The following is a 14,612-nucleotide window of genomic DNA, read 5'->3' as shown; positions in this document are numbered from 1 at the left end:
TCCTCTGAAAGGGTGTTGCTCGTAAGGAGGAGGATGGACTTGTCTTTGAGACCAGGAAGGAAGACTGAATAAATGAGATATTGAAAACATGTAGGAGTGGAGGGGATGTGAAGTGACTGATCTCTGCAAATCAGCCCAGATGAATGACATCTCAGAGAACACTTTGGGGCACCCTTGTTAGTTGATTCCACAGAATCTAAGGCAGCCAGAGGTAGATGAGAGGATTGCCAAAGAAATGAAAGGATTCTTTGAAGTAAGATGAATTTGTAGATGATGACGTCATCATAGAGTGGGGGGATGCAGCCACCCAAAGGGGGCCTAGCACAGGATCAGGGTTTGTCCTGGCACATGGCCAGCCTTATTGAGACACAGGTGACAGCCAGCACTGTGCAGGTTGAAGGGGTGCAGCCGGCTGATGTGGCTTCATGGAACAATGACCATGGTATGTGTAGTGAGCATCCATCACCTCATAGAGATACAAAATTAAAGAAATAGAAAAAGTTTTTTTTCCTTTGAAGTGAAAACTCTTATGATTTAGTCTTATCAGGTTTAATTATATTTGTTATGGTCTCCATGACACCTCTACTACTCATTTATCTTATAAAGGGAAGCTTAACACTCTGATTTTCTTCATCTAGTCCCCCATCCCCGCCACCTCTATAACCACAAGTCTGACCTCTATTTCTATAAATTTGTTTTTGGAGTATAATTGACCTACAACACTGTGTTCAGTTAAGTTCAGTTCAGTCGCTCAGTCATGTCCGACTCTTTGCGACTCCATGAATGGCAGCATGCCAGGCCTCCCTGTCCATCACCATCTCCCGGAGTTCACTCAGACTCCCGTCCATCAAGTCCGTGATGCCATCCAGCCATCTCATCCTCTGTCGTCCCCTTCTCCTCCTGCCCCCAATCCCTCCCAGCATCAGAGTCTTTTCCAATGAGTCAACTCTTCGCATGAGGTGGCCAAAGTACTGGAGTTTCAGCTTCAGCATCATTCCTTCCAAAGAAATCCCAGGGTTGATCTCCTTCAGAATGGACTGGTTGGATCTCCGTGCAGTCCAAGGGACTCTCAAGAGTCTTCTCCAACTCCACAGTTCAAAAGCATTAATTCTTCGGCGCTCAGCCTTCTTCACAGTCCAACTCTCACATCCATACATGACCACAGGAAAAACCATAGCCTTGACTAGACGGACGTTAGTCGGCAATGTCTCCGCTTTTGAATATGCTGTCTAGGCTAGTTTAACAACACGGTGATTCTGTATTTCTCTGCCTTTCAAAGTCACCAGGGTAAGTCTAGCTGCGTTATGTCTACACAAAGGTCTTGCACAGTTACTGTGTTTCCCACACCGTACATTTCACACCCACGGCCCACTTATTTTGCAGCTGGAAGTTTGTGCCTGTCGGTTTCTCTCTTCTGTCTCTCTCCTCCTCTGGCAACCACCCATTTCTGCTCTGTATCTGTAGCTCCATCTTTATCTTGTTAGGGTTGCTCATCTGTTTTTGTAGATTCCACATATTACTGCACTTAACATAATGCCCTCCAGGTCCATTCATGTTCTTGCGAATGGCACATTATTATTCTTTTTCATGGCTAAGTAGTATTCATGTATGTGTGTGTATCAAATCTTCTTCATCAATTAATCTATTGATGGACACTTGCATTGCCTCTGTTTCTTAGATATTATAAATAATGCTGCAGTGAACATAGGAGTGCAAATGTCTTCTCTCTTTTCTTACTTTTTTTTGGCCTTGTGGCATGTGGGATCTTAGTTACCCAGCCGCAATTGAACTTGAGCCTCCTGGTGTGGAAGGTGGAGCCCTAACCACTGGACCAAAAGGGGGTTTCCATAAACGTCTTTTCTGTTTAGTGTTTTTGTTTTCTTTGGATAAATAGGAGTGGAATTTGCTGGATCATATGGTAGTTCTATTTTTAATTTTTTGAGATGGGCTATGCTGTTTTCTGTCGTGGCTGCACCAGGTTACATTCCCACTGGCAGACCACAAGTATTTCCCTTTGCTCCACACTCAGCACATCTCCCTCATCAACGCTTGTCATTTGCCTTTTTTTTTTTAATAATTGCTGTTCTAACAGGTGGGAGGCAATATCTCATTGTGGTTTTGATTGGCATTTCCTGAATATTAGTAATATCGAGCATGTTTTCATGCGCCTGTTAGCCATCTGTATGTCTTCTTCGGAAAGATATCTATTCGGATCCTCTGCCCAGTTTTCAATCGAGTTACTGATTTATGTATTTGTTGATACTGAGTTTTGTAAGTTCTTGGTATATTTTGGATATTAACCCCTTGTGGGTCATGTCATTTGCAAATATCTTCTCCCATTTTCTCAGCAGCCTTTCCGTTTTGATGATTGTTTACTTCACTGTGTAAAAGCTTTTTAGTTAGATGTAGTTCCATTTGTTTATTTTTGTTTTTCTTTCTCTTGCCTGAGGAGGCAGATCCATGTACCGCCTGTGTTTTCTTCTAGGACTTTTATGGGTTCAGATCTTACATTTAAATCTTACATCCATTTTGAGTTTATTTTTTGTGTGTGGTGTGAAAGAGTAGTCCAGTGGAATTCTTGTACATGTAGCTGTCCTGTTTTCTCAGCACCATTTATTTAGGAGGCTATATATTCTTGCCTCTTTTGTCAAGGATGAATCACCCTTGTAAGTCTGGATTCTTCATCTGGGCTTCCTGTTCTGTTCTAGTGATTTATGTGCCTGTCTTGGTGGTAATACCATGCTGTTTTGATGGCTGTAACCATGTAGTGTAGTTTGAGATCTGGATATGTACATGTTGCCTCCAGCTTTATTCTTCATTTTCAGGATTATTTCTGGGTTTGTTTGTTTTTCTATTCAGTCTTTTGTTTTTCCATACACATTTTAGAGTTACTTGTTCTGTGGAAAATGCCACTGGTATTTTGAGAGGAATTGGATTGGATATGTAGATTGCTTTGGGTGGTGTGGTTGTGTTAACATTATTTCTTCCAGCCCATGAACTTGTAGCTTTCCATCTTTGCCTCTTGTCTTCAGTTTCTTGCATCTGTGTCTTTCTATTTTCCAAATATAGGTCTTTTATCTCCTTAGTTAGATTGTCTCCCAGGAATTTTATTTTCTGATGTAATTTATAAATGGGATTGTTTTCTTAATTTCTCCTTCTGATAGTTTGTTGTTATTGTATAGAAACGCAACAGATTTCTGTGTATTAGTTCTTTATTCTGCAACTTTGCTGAACTTATTGACGAGCTCTGCTAGTTTATTGGTGGTGTCTTTAGGATTTTCTTTGTGGTATGTCATCCTCACACATCAACAGTTGTCCTTCTTCCTTTCCAGTTTGGACTTCTTTGTCTTGTCTGATTGCTGGAGCTAGGACTTCCAATAGTACTTTGAGTGAAAGAGTGACAGTGGGGATCCTTGTCTTAGAGAAAATGCTCTCAGCTTTACACCACTGAATATGATGTTAGCTGTGAGCTTATATATGACCTACCTTTTTCACGTTCCCTCTATATGCACTTAGTTTTTCTTTTTTTTTCAATCATACATGGATGTCAAATTTTGTTAAAAAGCTCCATGGCCGGGGGTCCTGGTGTCAGCCTGCTGGTGGACGGAGTCAGGATCCTGTGTGTCCAGGACTAGTGCCCAGGGTAGGCAGGCTGGTCCTGGGGTCGCTGGCCACAAGGCCCTGGAGGTACGGGGACTGGTGCTGGCCTTCTGGGGCGGCTAGGTCCTGACTCAGCAGGTTCAGGGCTGTGGGGTCCTGGGGCTGCAGAAAATCATTTAAATACCCAAACCTGACATCTCGTCAAACTTGGGAAGAAGGCTGTTGAAACTAGGAGGGAGTTGATGGATTTAGGAGAACAGGAGGGCATGGAGGAGTCAGAAACAAGATGGACGGGTAAGAGTTTTAGTAGATGATGGTGTCAGAAGTAGAAGACAAGGAGTGTTCCCCAAGGAGATCTTGCAGATCTCTGATGAGAGCAAGTGTACACAGTGTGGGGAGTCAGGCCAGGGAGGAGGCGGCCCCTTTGTGAGCAGACAGTGCACACAGACCTTGATCTTCAGAAAGTGAGGGAAAGAAATGGACAGGAAAACTTAATCAGCACCAGAGCCAGCCAGGAGAAAAAGCCAAAAGACGTTCACACCTGGACCAGAAGTTACATATTTTGGAGAGAGAATCTGAGAGCAGTTTATATTGATAAAGTATCGTGAAGTTTTTAGCTCCAGCATACTCGTCCAGTGTTAGTGTGGAGGTGCAGTGAATTTGCCTCGTAGAGTTCCCACAGGACACTTGTGGTCCTTGGTACTGATGGATTCTGAAGCTTGTCAGGAATGGAGTGGAGCCTGCAGTGGTTTGGTAGCTCTGCAGGATGCTCAGTGATAAGGGTACAGCACTCCCGCCTTTATTCAGACCACTGGCTGTTACTAGTTCCCCTTTAAGTTTGTGATTATTAAACGTAGAAGATGTTCTGAATTAAGTAAAAACTTTATTAGCCCTCGATTCCAATGCGCTTCTTAACCAGATCCTTTACCAGTAAAGCAGGAAAGAACCTGTATGGAAATGTATTTCTTAGTAATTGGTTATATTTGCCTATTATATTTGTTATTCATAATTAATATGAGACCAGAAAAATGTGGTTTTCCTCTCCGAAGAACTGAAGGTGCATCCGTCAACTCATACCATCTCCTTTCTTATTTATAGACCATTCGAAGGAAGAAGAAAGTTCAGATCCCAGTAAGTCGTCCTGATCCTGAACCTGTGTCTGAGAATGAACAGGACAGTTATGACGAGGAGGCACACGACCCGAGAAGTGGTCGTGGGCCCCTGGCACACAGGAGGAGTGAGAAGAGCTGGGGCCGAGATAGGAGTGCCAGTCGGGAGAGGAGTCTGTCGCCGCGGTCCGACAGGCGGTCTGTGGCCTCCAGTCAGCCTGCCAGACCCACCAAAGTCACCCTGGTGAAGTCTCGGAAGAATGAAGGTATTTCCGCCAACCTAGCCTTTTCGCATGAGAATTTTAGAGAAGTAAATTTGCGGTCTCTTGACATCTTTGCTCTGTTGTCTTTTGTTACCTTTGTTGTTGTGTCCTTGTGCTTGAAAGCACATCCTGTTACTGCAGGCCTCAGGGCTCGTCGGTTTCCTCCTCTTTCTTGTTGTAGCAGATAGCGTGTCCAGTAGGGGTGCTAGGTTAGCTCTGTGAGTAGGAGGTGCCCTGCCGTCCCTGCCTCGGTTGCAGTGCTGCGTTGACTTCGTGGTCAGGCTCGGGCTGGGCTTAGTCGTGGCTGCATCCGCATCCCGGCAGAGAGTGCTGGCTAGGAAGGGAGGGCAGCTTGCTGCCCCAGATGGAGAGCTGGGATGCTCCTCTATAAAGAAAGAACACAGTTGTCAAAACTCTGTGGCTGCAGCCTGGCTGCCTGCCCTCAGGTAGTCACAGCCCATACCAGATGAGTCTGGTGGTGGCCATACCAGCCCTGCTATGGATGTGTCTCTCCCACACAGGAAAGCACTGGTGATGACAGCTTTGACGAAAAGGCGCAATAGTCTCTCCAGCTTGGTTTTGATTTGCTTTCCTGAAACCTGACGCATCCCCTCCTCACGACTCCCGCCCCCTTGTCCACAGGACTCCATAGAACGGTCTGTGTTCAGAACTGGTGCTTCTCGTTCGCCACCCATGCTTCAGCCCCCTCTCTGTACCTGCTCCCAGAACTAGTCAGTGCCCCCCGCTTCAGTGTCTGGTGGGTGCTCTGGTGTCTGCCCCGGGACCTGGTCGCACGAATCCAGCAGGAGTTCCCAGTCTGCATCTTGTCCCTTCAGCACCATTTCACAGTTCACCGCTCCGGTTCTCATGTTCTCTCTTGGCTTCTGCGGTGCTGTGGGTGTCAGGGCTTCCCCCCCTTCTGTATCCTTGGCAAGCTCATTATACTCACCGTAGCTTCCAGTGTTCTGTGAATTCTCTCCTGGGGTGTTGAGGAGCTCTCATGATGGTGCAGCTCCTTCCCCACGCCTGTGTGCACCGCAGGGTCCCGGCTGGCTCAGACTGGTTCACTGACGCGTCCTCCGTGGCCCTCAGACTCAGCACATCTCCAGCGAAACTCCCGTGTCCCTCTTGGAATGTTTCCTCATGTTTCTTACACAGCAGCGCATCAATTGTCCTTCTGCACCTGGTGTCTCAGGCCAGCCATGCTCACTGTGGCGTGATGACCTGCGCTGCCATCTCCACTCAGCTTCCCTGTGTCTGCTGAGTCCACAGCCACCCTGCTGTCCTGCTCCTCCCTTCTCCACCCCCGCCCCTCATCCAGGCCACCAGCACCTTCTCTTCGCCCATCGTTGCTGACGTGTGATAAACAGTATGTGTTCGTGTGTATATCTGAAGTGTTCAGTGTGATGCCTGAGGTGCGTACACACTAGAGAAGGACCACTGCTGTCAAGTTAACCCACGTGGGTTTTGGCAGCGGGGTGGTGGGGCTCGCTGAGGAGCACCACACTGCCCTTTCTTAACTGGACTGGCTCACCCTCGTGAGCTCGTCTCTGGGGCTCCTGTGGTTTCTGCTCCTTGGGTTATAGGGCCTCTGGGGCGCTGCTGTGTCTGACTCTTCCTACACTTCAGTTTAGTTCAGTTCAGTTCAGTCGCTCAGTCGTGTCTGACTCTTTGCAACGCCATGAATTGCAGCACGCCAGGCCTCCCTGTCCATTACCATCTCCCGGAGTTCACTCAGACTCCTGTCCGTCGAGTCTGTGATGCCATCCAGCCATCTCATCCTCTGTCGTCCCCTTCTCCTCCTGCCCCCAATCCCTCCCAGCATCAGAGTCTTTTCCAATGAGTCAACTCTTCGCATGAGGTGGCCAAAGTACTGGAGTTTCAGCTTCAGCATCATTCCTTCCAAAGAAATCCCAGGGTTGATCTCCTCCAGAATGGACTGGTTGGATCTCCTTGCAGTCCAAGGGACTCTCAAGAGTCTTCTCCAACACCACAGTTCAAAAGCATCAATTCATCGGTACTCAGCCTTCTTCACAGTCCAACTCTCACATCCATACATGACCACTGGAAAAACCATAGTCTTGACTAGACGGACCTTAGTTGGCAAGGTAATGTCTCTGCTTTTGAATATACTATCTAGGTTGGTCATAACTTTTCTTCCAAGGAGTAAGCGTCTTTTAATTTCATGGCTGCAGTCACCATCTGCAGTGATTTTGGAGCCCAAAAAAATAAAGTCTGACACTGTTTCTATTGTTTCTCCATCTATTTGCCGTGAATTGATAGGACCGGATGCCATGATCTTCGTTTTCTGAATATTGAGCTTTAAGCCAACTCTTTTGCTCTCCTCTTTCACTTTCATCAAGAGGCTTTTTAGCTCCTCTTCACTTTCTGCTATAAGGGTGGTGTCATCTGCATATCTGAGGTTATTGATATTTCTCCCGGCAATCTTGATTCCAGCTTGTGCTTCTTCCAGTCCAGCATTTCTCATGATGTACTACTCTGCATAGAAGTTAAATAAGCAGGGTGACAATATACGTACTCCTTTTCCTGTTTGGAACCAGTCTGTTGTTCCATGTCCAGTTCTAACTGTTGCTTCCTGACCTGCATACAGATTTCTCAAGAGGCAGGGTAGGTGGTCTGGTATTCCCATCTCTGTCAGAATTTTCCACAGTTTATTGTGATCCACACAATCAAAGGCTTTGGCATAGTCAACAAAGCAGAAATAGATGTTTTCTGGAACTCTCTTGCTTTTTCCATGATCCAGCGGATGTTGGCAATTTGATCTCTGGTTCCTCTGCCTTTTCTAAAACCAGCTTGAACATCGGGGATTCACGGTTCACGTATTGCTGAAGCCTGGCTTGGACTTAGGCTTCATCAAACCTGCCTCGTCTTCCTTCATGCCTTCTGCTGTGTCTGTTTTTAGGCATTCTGTCTGTGCCACTGCCCCACCACACAACCTCACTTTTCAGCTTTAGTGGCAGTGTTTCTTAGATGGACCGTCAACTTGGTTGCTTCTCGGGGCCGAGAGGGAGGTGCCCTCTGTGACCCCCCCCCCCCCCCATCCCCCCACCCCTCCCCGGGCACAGAGGGCTGTACTACCCACTCTGAGCTCCACCGAAACTGGACTGCGGTGACGTCCTTTCCCTGCTGCCAGAGCGCGGGGCTGCCTCTTGCTTGCTGCTTTTCTCTGGAGAGCCTGCGACCTCATTCATATTTACCAGAGAAATACTTGAGATAAATGATACTTTCATATACAGGGAATATTTCAGAGTCATATCTGTATTGGCAGTTTATAATTTTTAAATCCTAAATAAGGGCAGGCTTTTAATCAACACTTTATTTCTGAGATACGATGACTGTTTCTGAAGCACCGAGTGGACTGCGTAGATTCTGTAAAGTCTTTTTTTTTTTGGTCCCAGTTATTTCTATTTGTCAACACTCTTTGCATATTTACCTTAAGTTAAACTGTAACTTTGATGTAGCTTCTAAAAGCTTGAGTAGCAGGTTTTAGCCCACCTTAAAAATAACACTTATTTCCCTTCTATTTTTCTTGCTCCCAGTTAGATTCCTAACACAACCAGGAGCAATCCTGTTCCTATGGACATCATACTGATTGTATATTGTTCTAATTAAAAAAAAAAAACAGTCCATCACTCTGCAGGCCCCTGGATGGGGTTTTGGACTCTGCCAGTAATATCTTTAGTTCTGACCGCTCCCCTGCCCACAGGTCCTGTTCCTGCTGCTGCTGCCTCCTGGGTGCTCTGCTGGCTGTTGGAAGGACTGGCATCCTTAACTCCTCCCCTCTCTGCTTGGCTCCTTCCAGGCCCTAGTTCTAGTGGCTCGTGCTGATGTTCTGCTTTTGCCTCTCAGAGTTGGACAGGTTTAGGACCCAAGATCCTCTTCTGTAGGAATTGGGGGAAACAAAAGTAGTATACACGTGGTAATACAAGTCATCGCTAAAAATCATTGAGCTTCCCAGGGTATTTGTTTTCAGAATTATTGTCATCAAACCTTCTAAGAGCCTGGTGCATCAGCCTGGCAGGTCAGAGGGCATGGTCTTCTCTTTAGTCCTCTCTCTACGCAGTGAGGGCATGAGTGTCAGTCTGCTGTTGGACCACAGACTTGCCCTGTGCTTTCGCACTGATGGTGACAACTTCTGATGGCACGAGGAAATGTCTTCTTTGCAGGAAGGCCAAGAAGAACTTATTGATTGTACTTTAAAACTTTCTTTATGTGGTGATTATTCGTTTCATACTTTTAAACTCTATTTAAGTGTCTTGGGATTTTACACTAAAGACATTTAAATATATTATTTCAGAATATGGTCTTCGATTGGCCAGCCATATATTTGTGAAGGAAATTTCACAAGATAGTTTGGCAGCAAGAGATGGCAATATTCAAGAAGGCGATGTTGTATTGAAGGTATAGTCATGTTCTTAACATTTTGATGAACTGCAATAGAAAACAAGTTCTAGTGTGACCACATAGCTCCTTTTCATATTTGAATGGATTTTTCCAAGAAGAATTAGAAATCAGTATTTGGGGGACTGTATAGCCTGCCATGACTGTTACTCCATGTCAACACGGTTGCTTTTCTTTGGGCGTCATGTTGTCCTGGAGAATTAATAGCTCCAGATGCGTATTATTCACTAACAGGAGTTACTTTGTAGACAGGTTTGCCTGTTGTTCCACTTTAAGTGGTTTTGATTACTCCTCCAGATGTTACTGAAATGTCAGCTTTATTGGTTTGCTCATAAGTCACAGGAAGAGGTAGAGGGTGTGATGTGGGCTCCTCTGGCAGAGTAGCTGTGTAGTGAGTATAGTGAAGGTTTATCATTTGGGGAAGGAGGAGTACTTTGATAGTTTAGGAAAGTGCAAAGGGAATATTTTAGCTCTCAGAGAAAGCCTGGGAGCAGCTGAGATATTGCTGTCCATGTCTCACTAAGTTAATGCTTGTATTTTTGTCATTTAGCTTCAAACTACAGTCTCTTTTCTGTTGCAGATAAATGGTACCGTGACGGAAAACATGTCACTGACAGATGCAAAGACGCTGATCGAGAGGTCTAAGGGCAAGTTAAAGATGGTGGTTCAGAGAGATGAGCGGGCTACCCTGCTGAATGTCCCTGACCTTTCCGACAGCATCCACTCTGCTGACGCCTCCGAGAGGGACGGTGAGTGTGGTTCTGTTTCTAGAGACCCTCAAGGTGATCTGTTGCTTAAAGTGGGAAGGTCGGACGTGTTTAAGTTAATGCTTAAATCCACCATTGTATGGAAAATTATATTTAGTAACTTATTTCCTTTGTCATTGGAGTGCCTTATATTTTACTATAATCTTGGGAAAATAAACAGCACCCTTTTGTTTAACAGATATTTCAGAAATCCAGTCACTGGCATCAGACCATTCAGGTCGATCCCACGAGCGGCCTCCCCGTCACAGCCGCTCTCGGTCTCCTGACCAGCGGTCTGAGCCTTCCGACCATTCCAGACACTCTCCACAGCAGCCCAGCAGTGGCAGGTAACCACTCTCTGTTGTGTAAAGGAAACAGTGGTGTGTGTGCTCGGTGCATGCTTCTGGTTTTGCTTAGAAATAAAACTAGAAGATGGATCTTTTTTTTTTGATTACTTAAATTTGCTTTGTGTTTCTCTATTAGTTTATGTATTTCTTACCTAGAATAACAGAGGTCAGTCAAACTGTTTCATAAAAGGCCAAATAGTAAATGTTTTAGGTACGTGATCCAAATCTTGTCACTCAGCTCTGTCTTAGTGGCTCAGAACTACTGTAGACAGTATGTAAATGAATGGACATGGCTGTTTTCCAATGAAACTTAAAAAAGAAAACAGTTGGCTCTTGGCTGTAGTTTGCTGATCCACTCACTGCATTAGAAGATGCTAACAAGCTTTAGGAGAAATTAAACATGTATGATAGTGTCTTTCAGTGGAGATTAACCTAGACTTTTGTTTTTCCCTTTAAAGTACACTGTGTGGTATTTATTTATGTCAAAGGGTCTGCCATGGTAGTATTATGTGACTTATCTGAGTTTATGTTCTGAGGGGGTCACATGCACATTTGAGAATCTGAAAAAAAATGATGATCTTTCTCTCCAGAAAGATGCACATTCACAGATACATGTAGCATTTTACGTAAGATTTCTGGACGTGCTCAGGGCTCTGTTGGCCAACAGTGGACCTAGGTTTTAGCAGCAGTCCACATGGGGCTCTTCTGTGTGCACTTAGTCAAGTCCAGAGCTGACCAGTTTAAGACTCACTGTGATTGTTTGTGACTGATTTGCATGAGGGTGGTGGTCACCTAAGCCATGAAGTCACTAAAATTGCCAAGAGAAACAAAAGAGAGAATGCCCAGAAGTGGGTACGGCAAGTGTTTGCCAAGGATGCTGAGGAAGAAGAGAGCTTTCCTGAAGACTGTCAGAAATCACCCTGACACAGTTGTTGCACACTGCTGATTTTAGCTGTTTGTGAAGCTGATTCTCTCTGAATTTCAGATTTTAGATTTATAAATTGTATTAACCCTGATCTTTGTAATTAACATTGTAATGATTTTTAAGGAATATTATAGTACATCCCATGCAAAACTGACTAATATCTGATCACTAGTTTTAACTGCTGTACGTTAACATCTTAATTCTGAAAATCTTGCTGACACGGTGCATCCCTTACCTGGAGAGGGACGGCTGCCCGCAGCACATACACAGCAATAGAGCTGACACCCAGATGAGCCATGGGGCGTGGTGTGCTCTTAACACAGTTCTCTGCCCTAGAAGCCAGGCTAGCAGCAAGCAGTTTGGACATGATTTTCCTTTAAAAAGAAAGAAAGACTCATCAAAATTTTGGCCATTTGTATCTATTGTAACCAAATTCTAAACTTTAGATAGGTCTTTTTAACACTTACATTTTTTCATTTAGATTTCCTAAATATTCGGCATCTGTAACTTTAAATGTTGAAGAGGGTTTTAAAAAAATTTTTTAGGTGTCTTCCTATTATATTGGAGTGTTTTGCTTCTCTTGGGAGCCTCAAGTATTCTTTATAGGTGACACCAGTTATATGAGCTCTTTGAAAAATACAGAATCTTGAGCCTGCTTCTGAGTTCATCTGGGATGGAGGCAGGGAATAATACTTTAAGTTTCTAATATAATAGCATTCTCTTCTGCGTGTTACCACAGAGCAGATCCTAAGGAGAAGACAGTACTTTGGCTACAGAAGACAAAATGTCTGCAGATTTATTTTCATGTGTTTGTGCTGATAATATAATTCCTGAAAACTTAAGTAGCCTGCCTAAAGGCAGGATGAAAAATAGTACCAGTTGCTTAAAGGTTTTATTTCCTCCATAAAGTTACTATTAAAATTCAGACAACTGTGCAGTTTTAATTTAGAGGGTCCTTGCATTTTGAGAAACACTTTAGATATCAGTTCAGTCGCTCAGTCATGTCTGACTCTGCCACCCCGTGGATTGCAGCACTCCAGGCTTCCCTGTCCGTCACCAGCTCCCAGAGTTTGCTCAGACTCATGTCCATCAGTCCGTGATGCCATCCAGCCATCCCAGCCTCGGTCGGCCCCTTCTCCTCCTGCCTCAGTCCCTCCCAGCATCTTTTCCAATGAGTCTGTTCTTTGCATTTGGTGGCCTAAGTATTGGGAGTTTCAGCTTCAGCATCATTCCTTCTGATGAAGACTCAGGACAGATAGGATGGACTGGTTGGATCTCCTTGCAGTCCAAGGGACTCTCAAGAGTCTTCTCCAACACCACAGTTCAAAAGCATCATTTCTTCGGTGCTCAGCTTTCTTTATAGTCCAACTCTCACATCCATACATGACCACAGGAAAAACCATAGCTTTGTCTAGACAGACCTTTGTTGGCAAAGTAATGTCTCTGCATTTTAATATGCTGTCTAGGTTGGTCATAACTTTTCTTCCAAGGAGCAAGCGTCTTTTAATTTCATGGCTGCAGTTACCATCTGCAGTAATTTTGGAGCCCCCCAAAATTAAGTCTGACACTGTTTCCATTGTTTCCCCATCTATTTGCCGTGAAGTGATGGGACCGGATGCCATGATTCTAGTTTTCTGAATGTTGAGTTTTAAGCCAATTTTTTAATTCTCCTCTTTCACTTTCATCAAGTGGCTCTTTAGTTCCTCTTTACTTTCTGACATAATGGTGGTATCATGTGCATATATGAGATTATTGATGTCTCTCTTGGCAGTCTGGATTCCAGCATGTGTTTCATCCTACAGAGTAAAATCCTAGTGTAAAAAACACCATGGAACATCCTTGTGTTGTTTGTTTGAACAGATGCTTTTGTTTTACAAATATTATAATTCTGCAATTTAAAGTGATAGAAAAAGACAAGTGAAAAAAGTTTCAGTTTAGTGTGTCAAACACTACTGCCCCCCTGGATTTCTGAATATCTTTGTGTTTGTAAGACTGCAGTTACCTGCAGAGAGTAGTAACTTTCATTTTGTCAGAAATGGAGTAACCTTCTGTTGTCAGAAGCAACAGAATGCAGTCGTCTCTTTGGGCTTTGAAGCCAGTTTTCCTGGGTTTGAGCCCCAGCCTGTCATTGGTTACTTGCACCACCTTGAATCCCTCTCTGAGCTTTAGTTTCCTCATTTGACATAAAGAAGGCATCATACACCACAAAGTTGTGAAGGGTGATTGGAACACCTGGCACAGATATTGGCGGCTTCCTTTATTGCAGTGATTGGTGGTAGGAGCAGTCATGCTGTAGGCTGTCCACGTAGCCTTCTCATGTGCTCACATTGACCGTGTCTAAGATGATTTCCTCGTTCCGTAGGCTAGTCAGTGTAAGCTGAGGATCAAGTCCAGGGTTATGTTGTTGACAAGAGAATTAAGGCCTCTTGGCCTTTTGACTCAAGGGTTGGCCCTTCCTGGAGTAGAGAAAGAAGGGGAAGGTTACTCAAGGGAACAGAAACCTTCAGAGCCTTCCCTTGTTGTGACCTACGTAGGTTCCTCTACGTGATATTCTTTTCTTAGAGAGGTGAGTTCCGAGTGCAACACACTTGCTCACTTCTTCCTTAGAATCAGATGAACAGTGTACTCTTATTGTTGTCTTGAACAGCAGCTGGCAAACTGCAGCCAGATTCAGCCTGCTGCCTAGTTTTGCAAATAAAGTTTTATTGGAACCCATCCTACAGTGTCATAACTATGAAAAGTTTTTGGCAGAGAGTGCCTGGCCCACAGAGCCATTTACAGAAAAAGTCTGCCAGTCCCTCCCTGGTCTAGGATGTTAAAATAGTTTTGTTTGTAAATTAAAAAAATAATATCTGTATAGAGAGTGCTGTTACAGTGATTTTGTTATATCACTTGGTGCTTGTTGCTAGGTTCTGTATATTTTATTCAGTGTCGTTCCACTGCCTGCTCTGGACTGAGACTCTGCTCAGGATGGAGCTGGGGGTCCTCACTGGGGCACTGCCTCGTGCTGGTTGGCAGGACTGTCAGTAAGGGGACTCATCACTATAGAGTATTTGAGGTGCAGAGTGAGTTCCAAGCCTCTGCCTGGCTATACTGCACTCTCCCTAGTCGTTACAGTTATTTAACAGGCTCATTTTGTGACTTTTCTCTGTAGAAGAGCAACATATTGTTTATGCTTTGGTTCTGTTCTATAAACTGTT

The 14,612-nt window shown here is 44.5% G+C and overlaps 1 protein-coding gene across 22 annotated transcripts in view; it reads left to right on the top strand.

The window, feature by feature from the left end:
* The window catches only part of TJP1 (tight junction protein 1), a 263,264-nt gene that overhangs the window by 209,685 nt on the left and 38,967 nt on the right, over positions 1-14,612 (top strand). For all 22 annotated transcript variants that reach the window (XM_042235170.2, XM_060401399.1, XM_042235169.2 and 19 more), the window contains 4 exons: positions 4,699-4,975; positions 9,291-9,394; positions 9,975-10,143; positions 10,340-10,487. In XM_042235170.2, the coding sequence (XP_042091104.1) occupies positions 4,699-4,975; positions 9,291-9,394; positions 9,975-10,143; positions 10,340-10,487 (698 nt within the window). The remainder of the gene's footprint in view (positions 1-4,698; positions 4,976-9,290; positions 9,395-9,974; positions 10,144-10,339; positions 10,488-14,612) is intronic.

This window comes from Ovis aries, chromosome 18 (assembly GCF_016772045.2).
Source record: "Ovis aries strain OAR_USU_Benz2616 breed Rambouillet chromosome 18, ARS-UI_Ramb_v3.0, whole genome shotgun sequence".
NCBI classification, from domain to species: Eukaryota; Metazoa; Chordata; class Mammalia; order Artiodactyla; family Bovidae; genus Ovis; species Ovis aries.
Note: the sequence above shows the minus strand (reverse complement) of the source record. Positions and strands in the feature narration are given on the sequence as shown.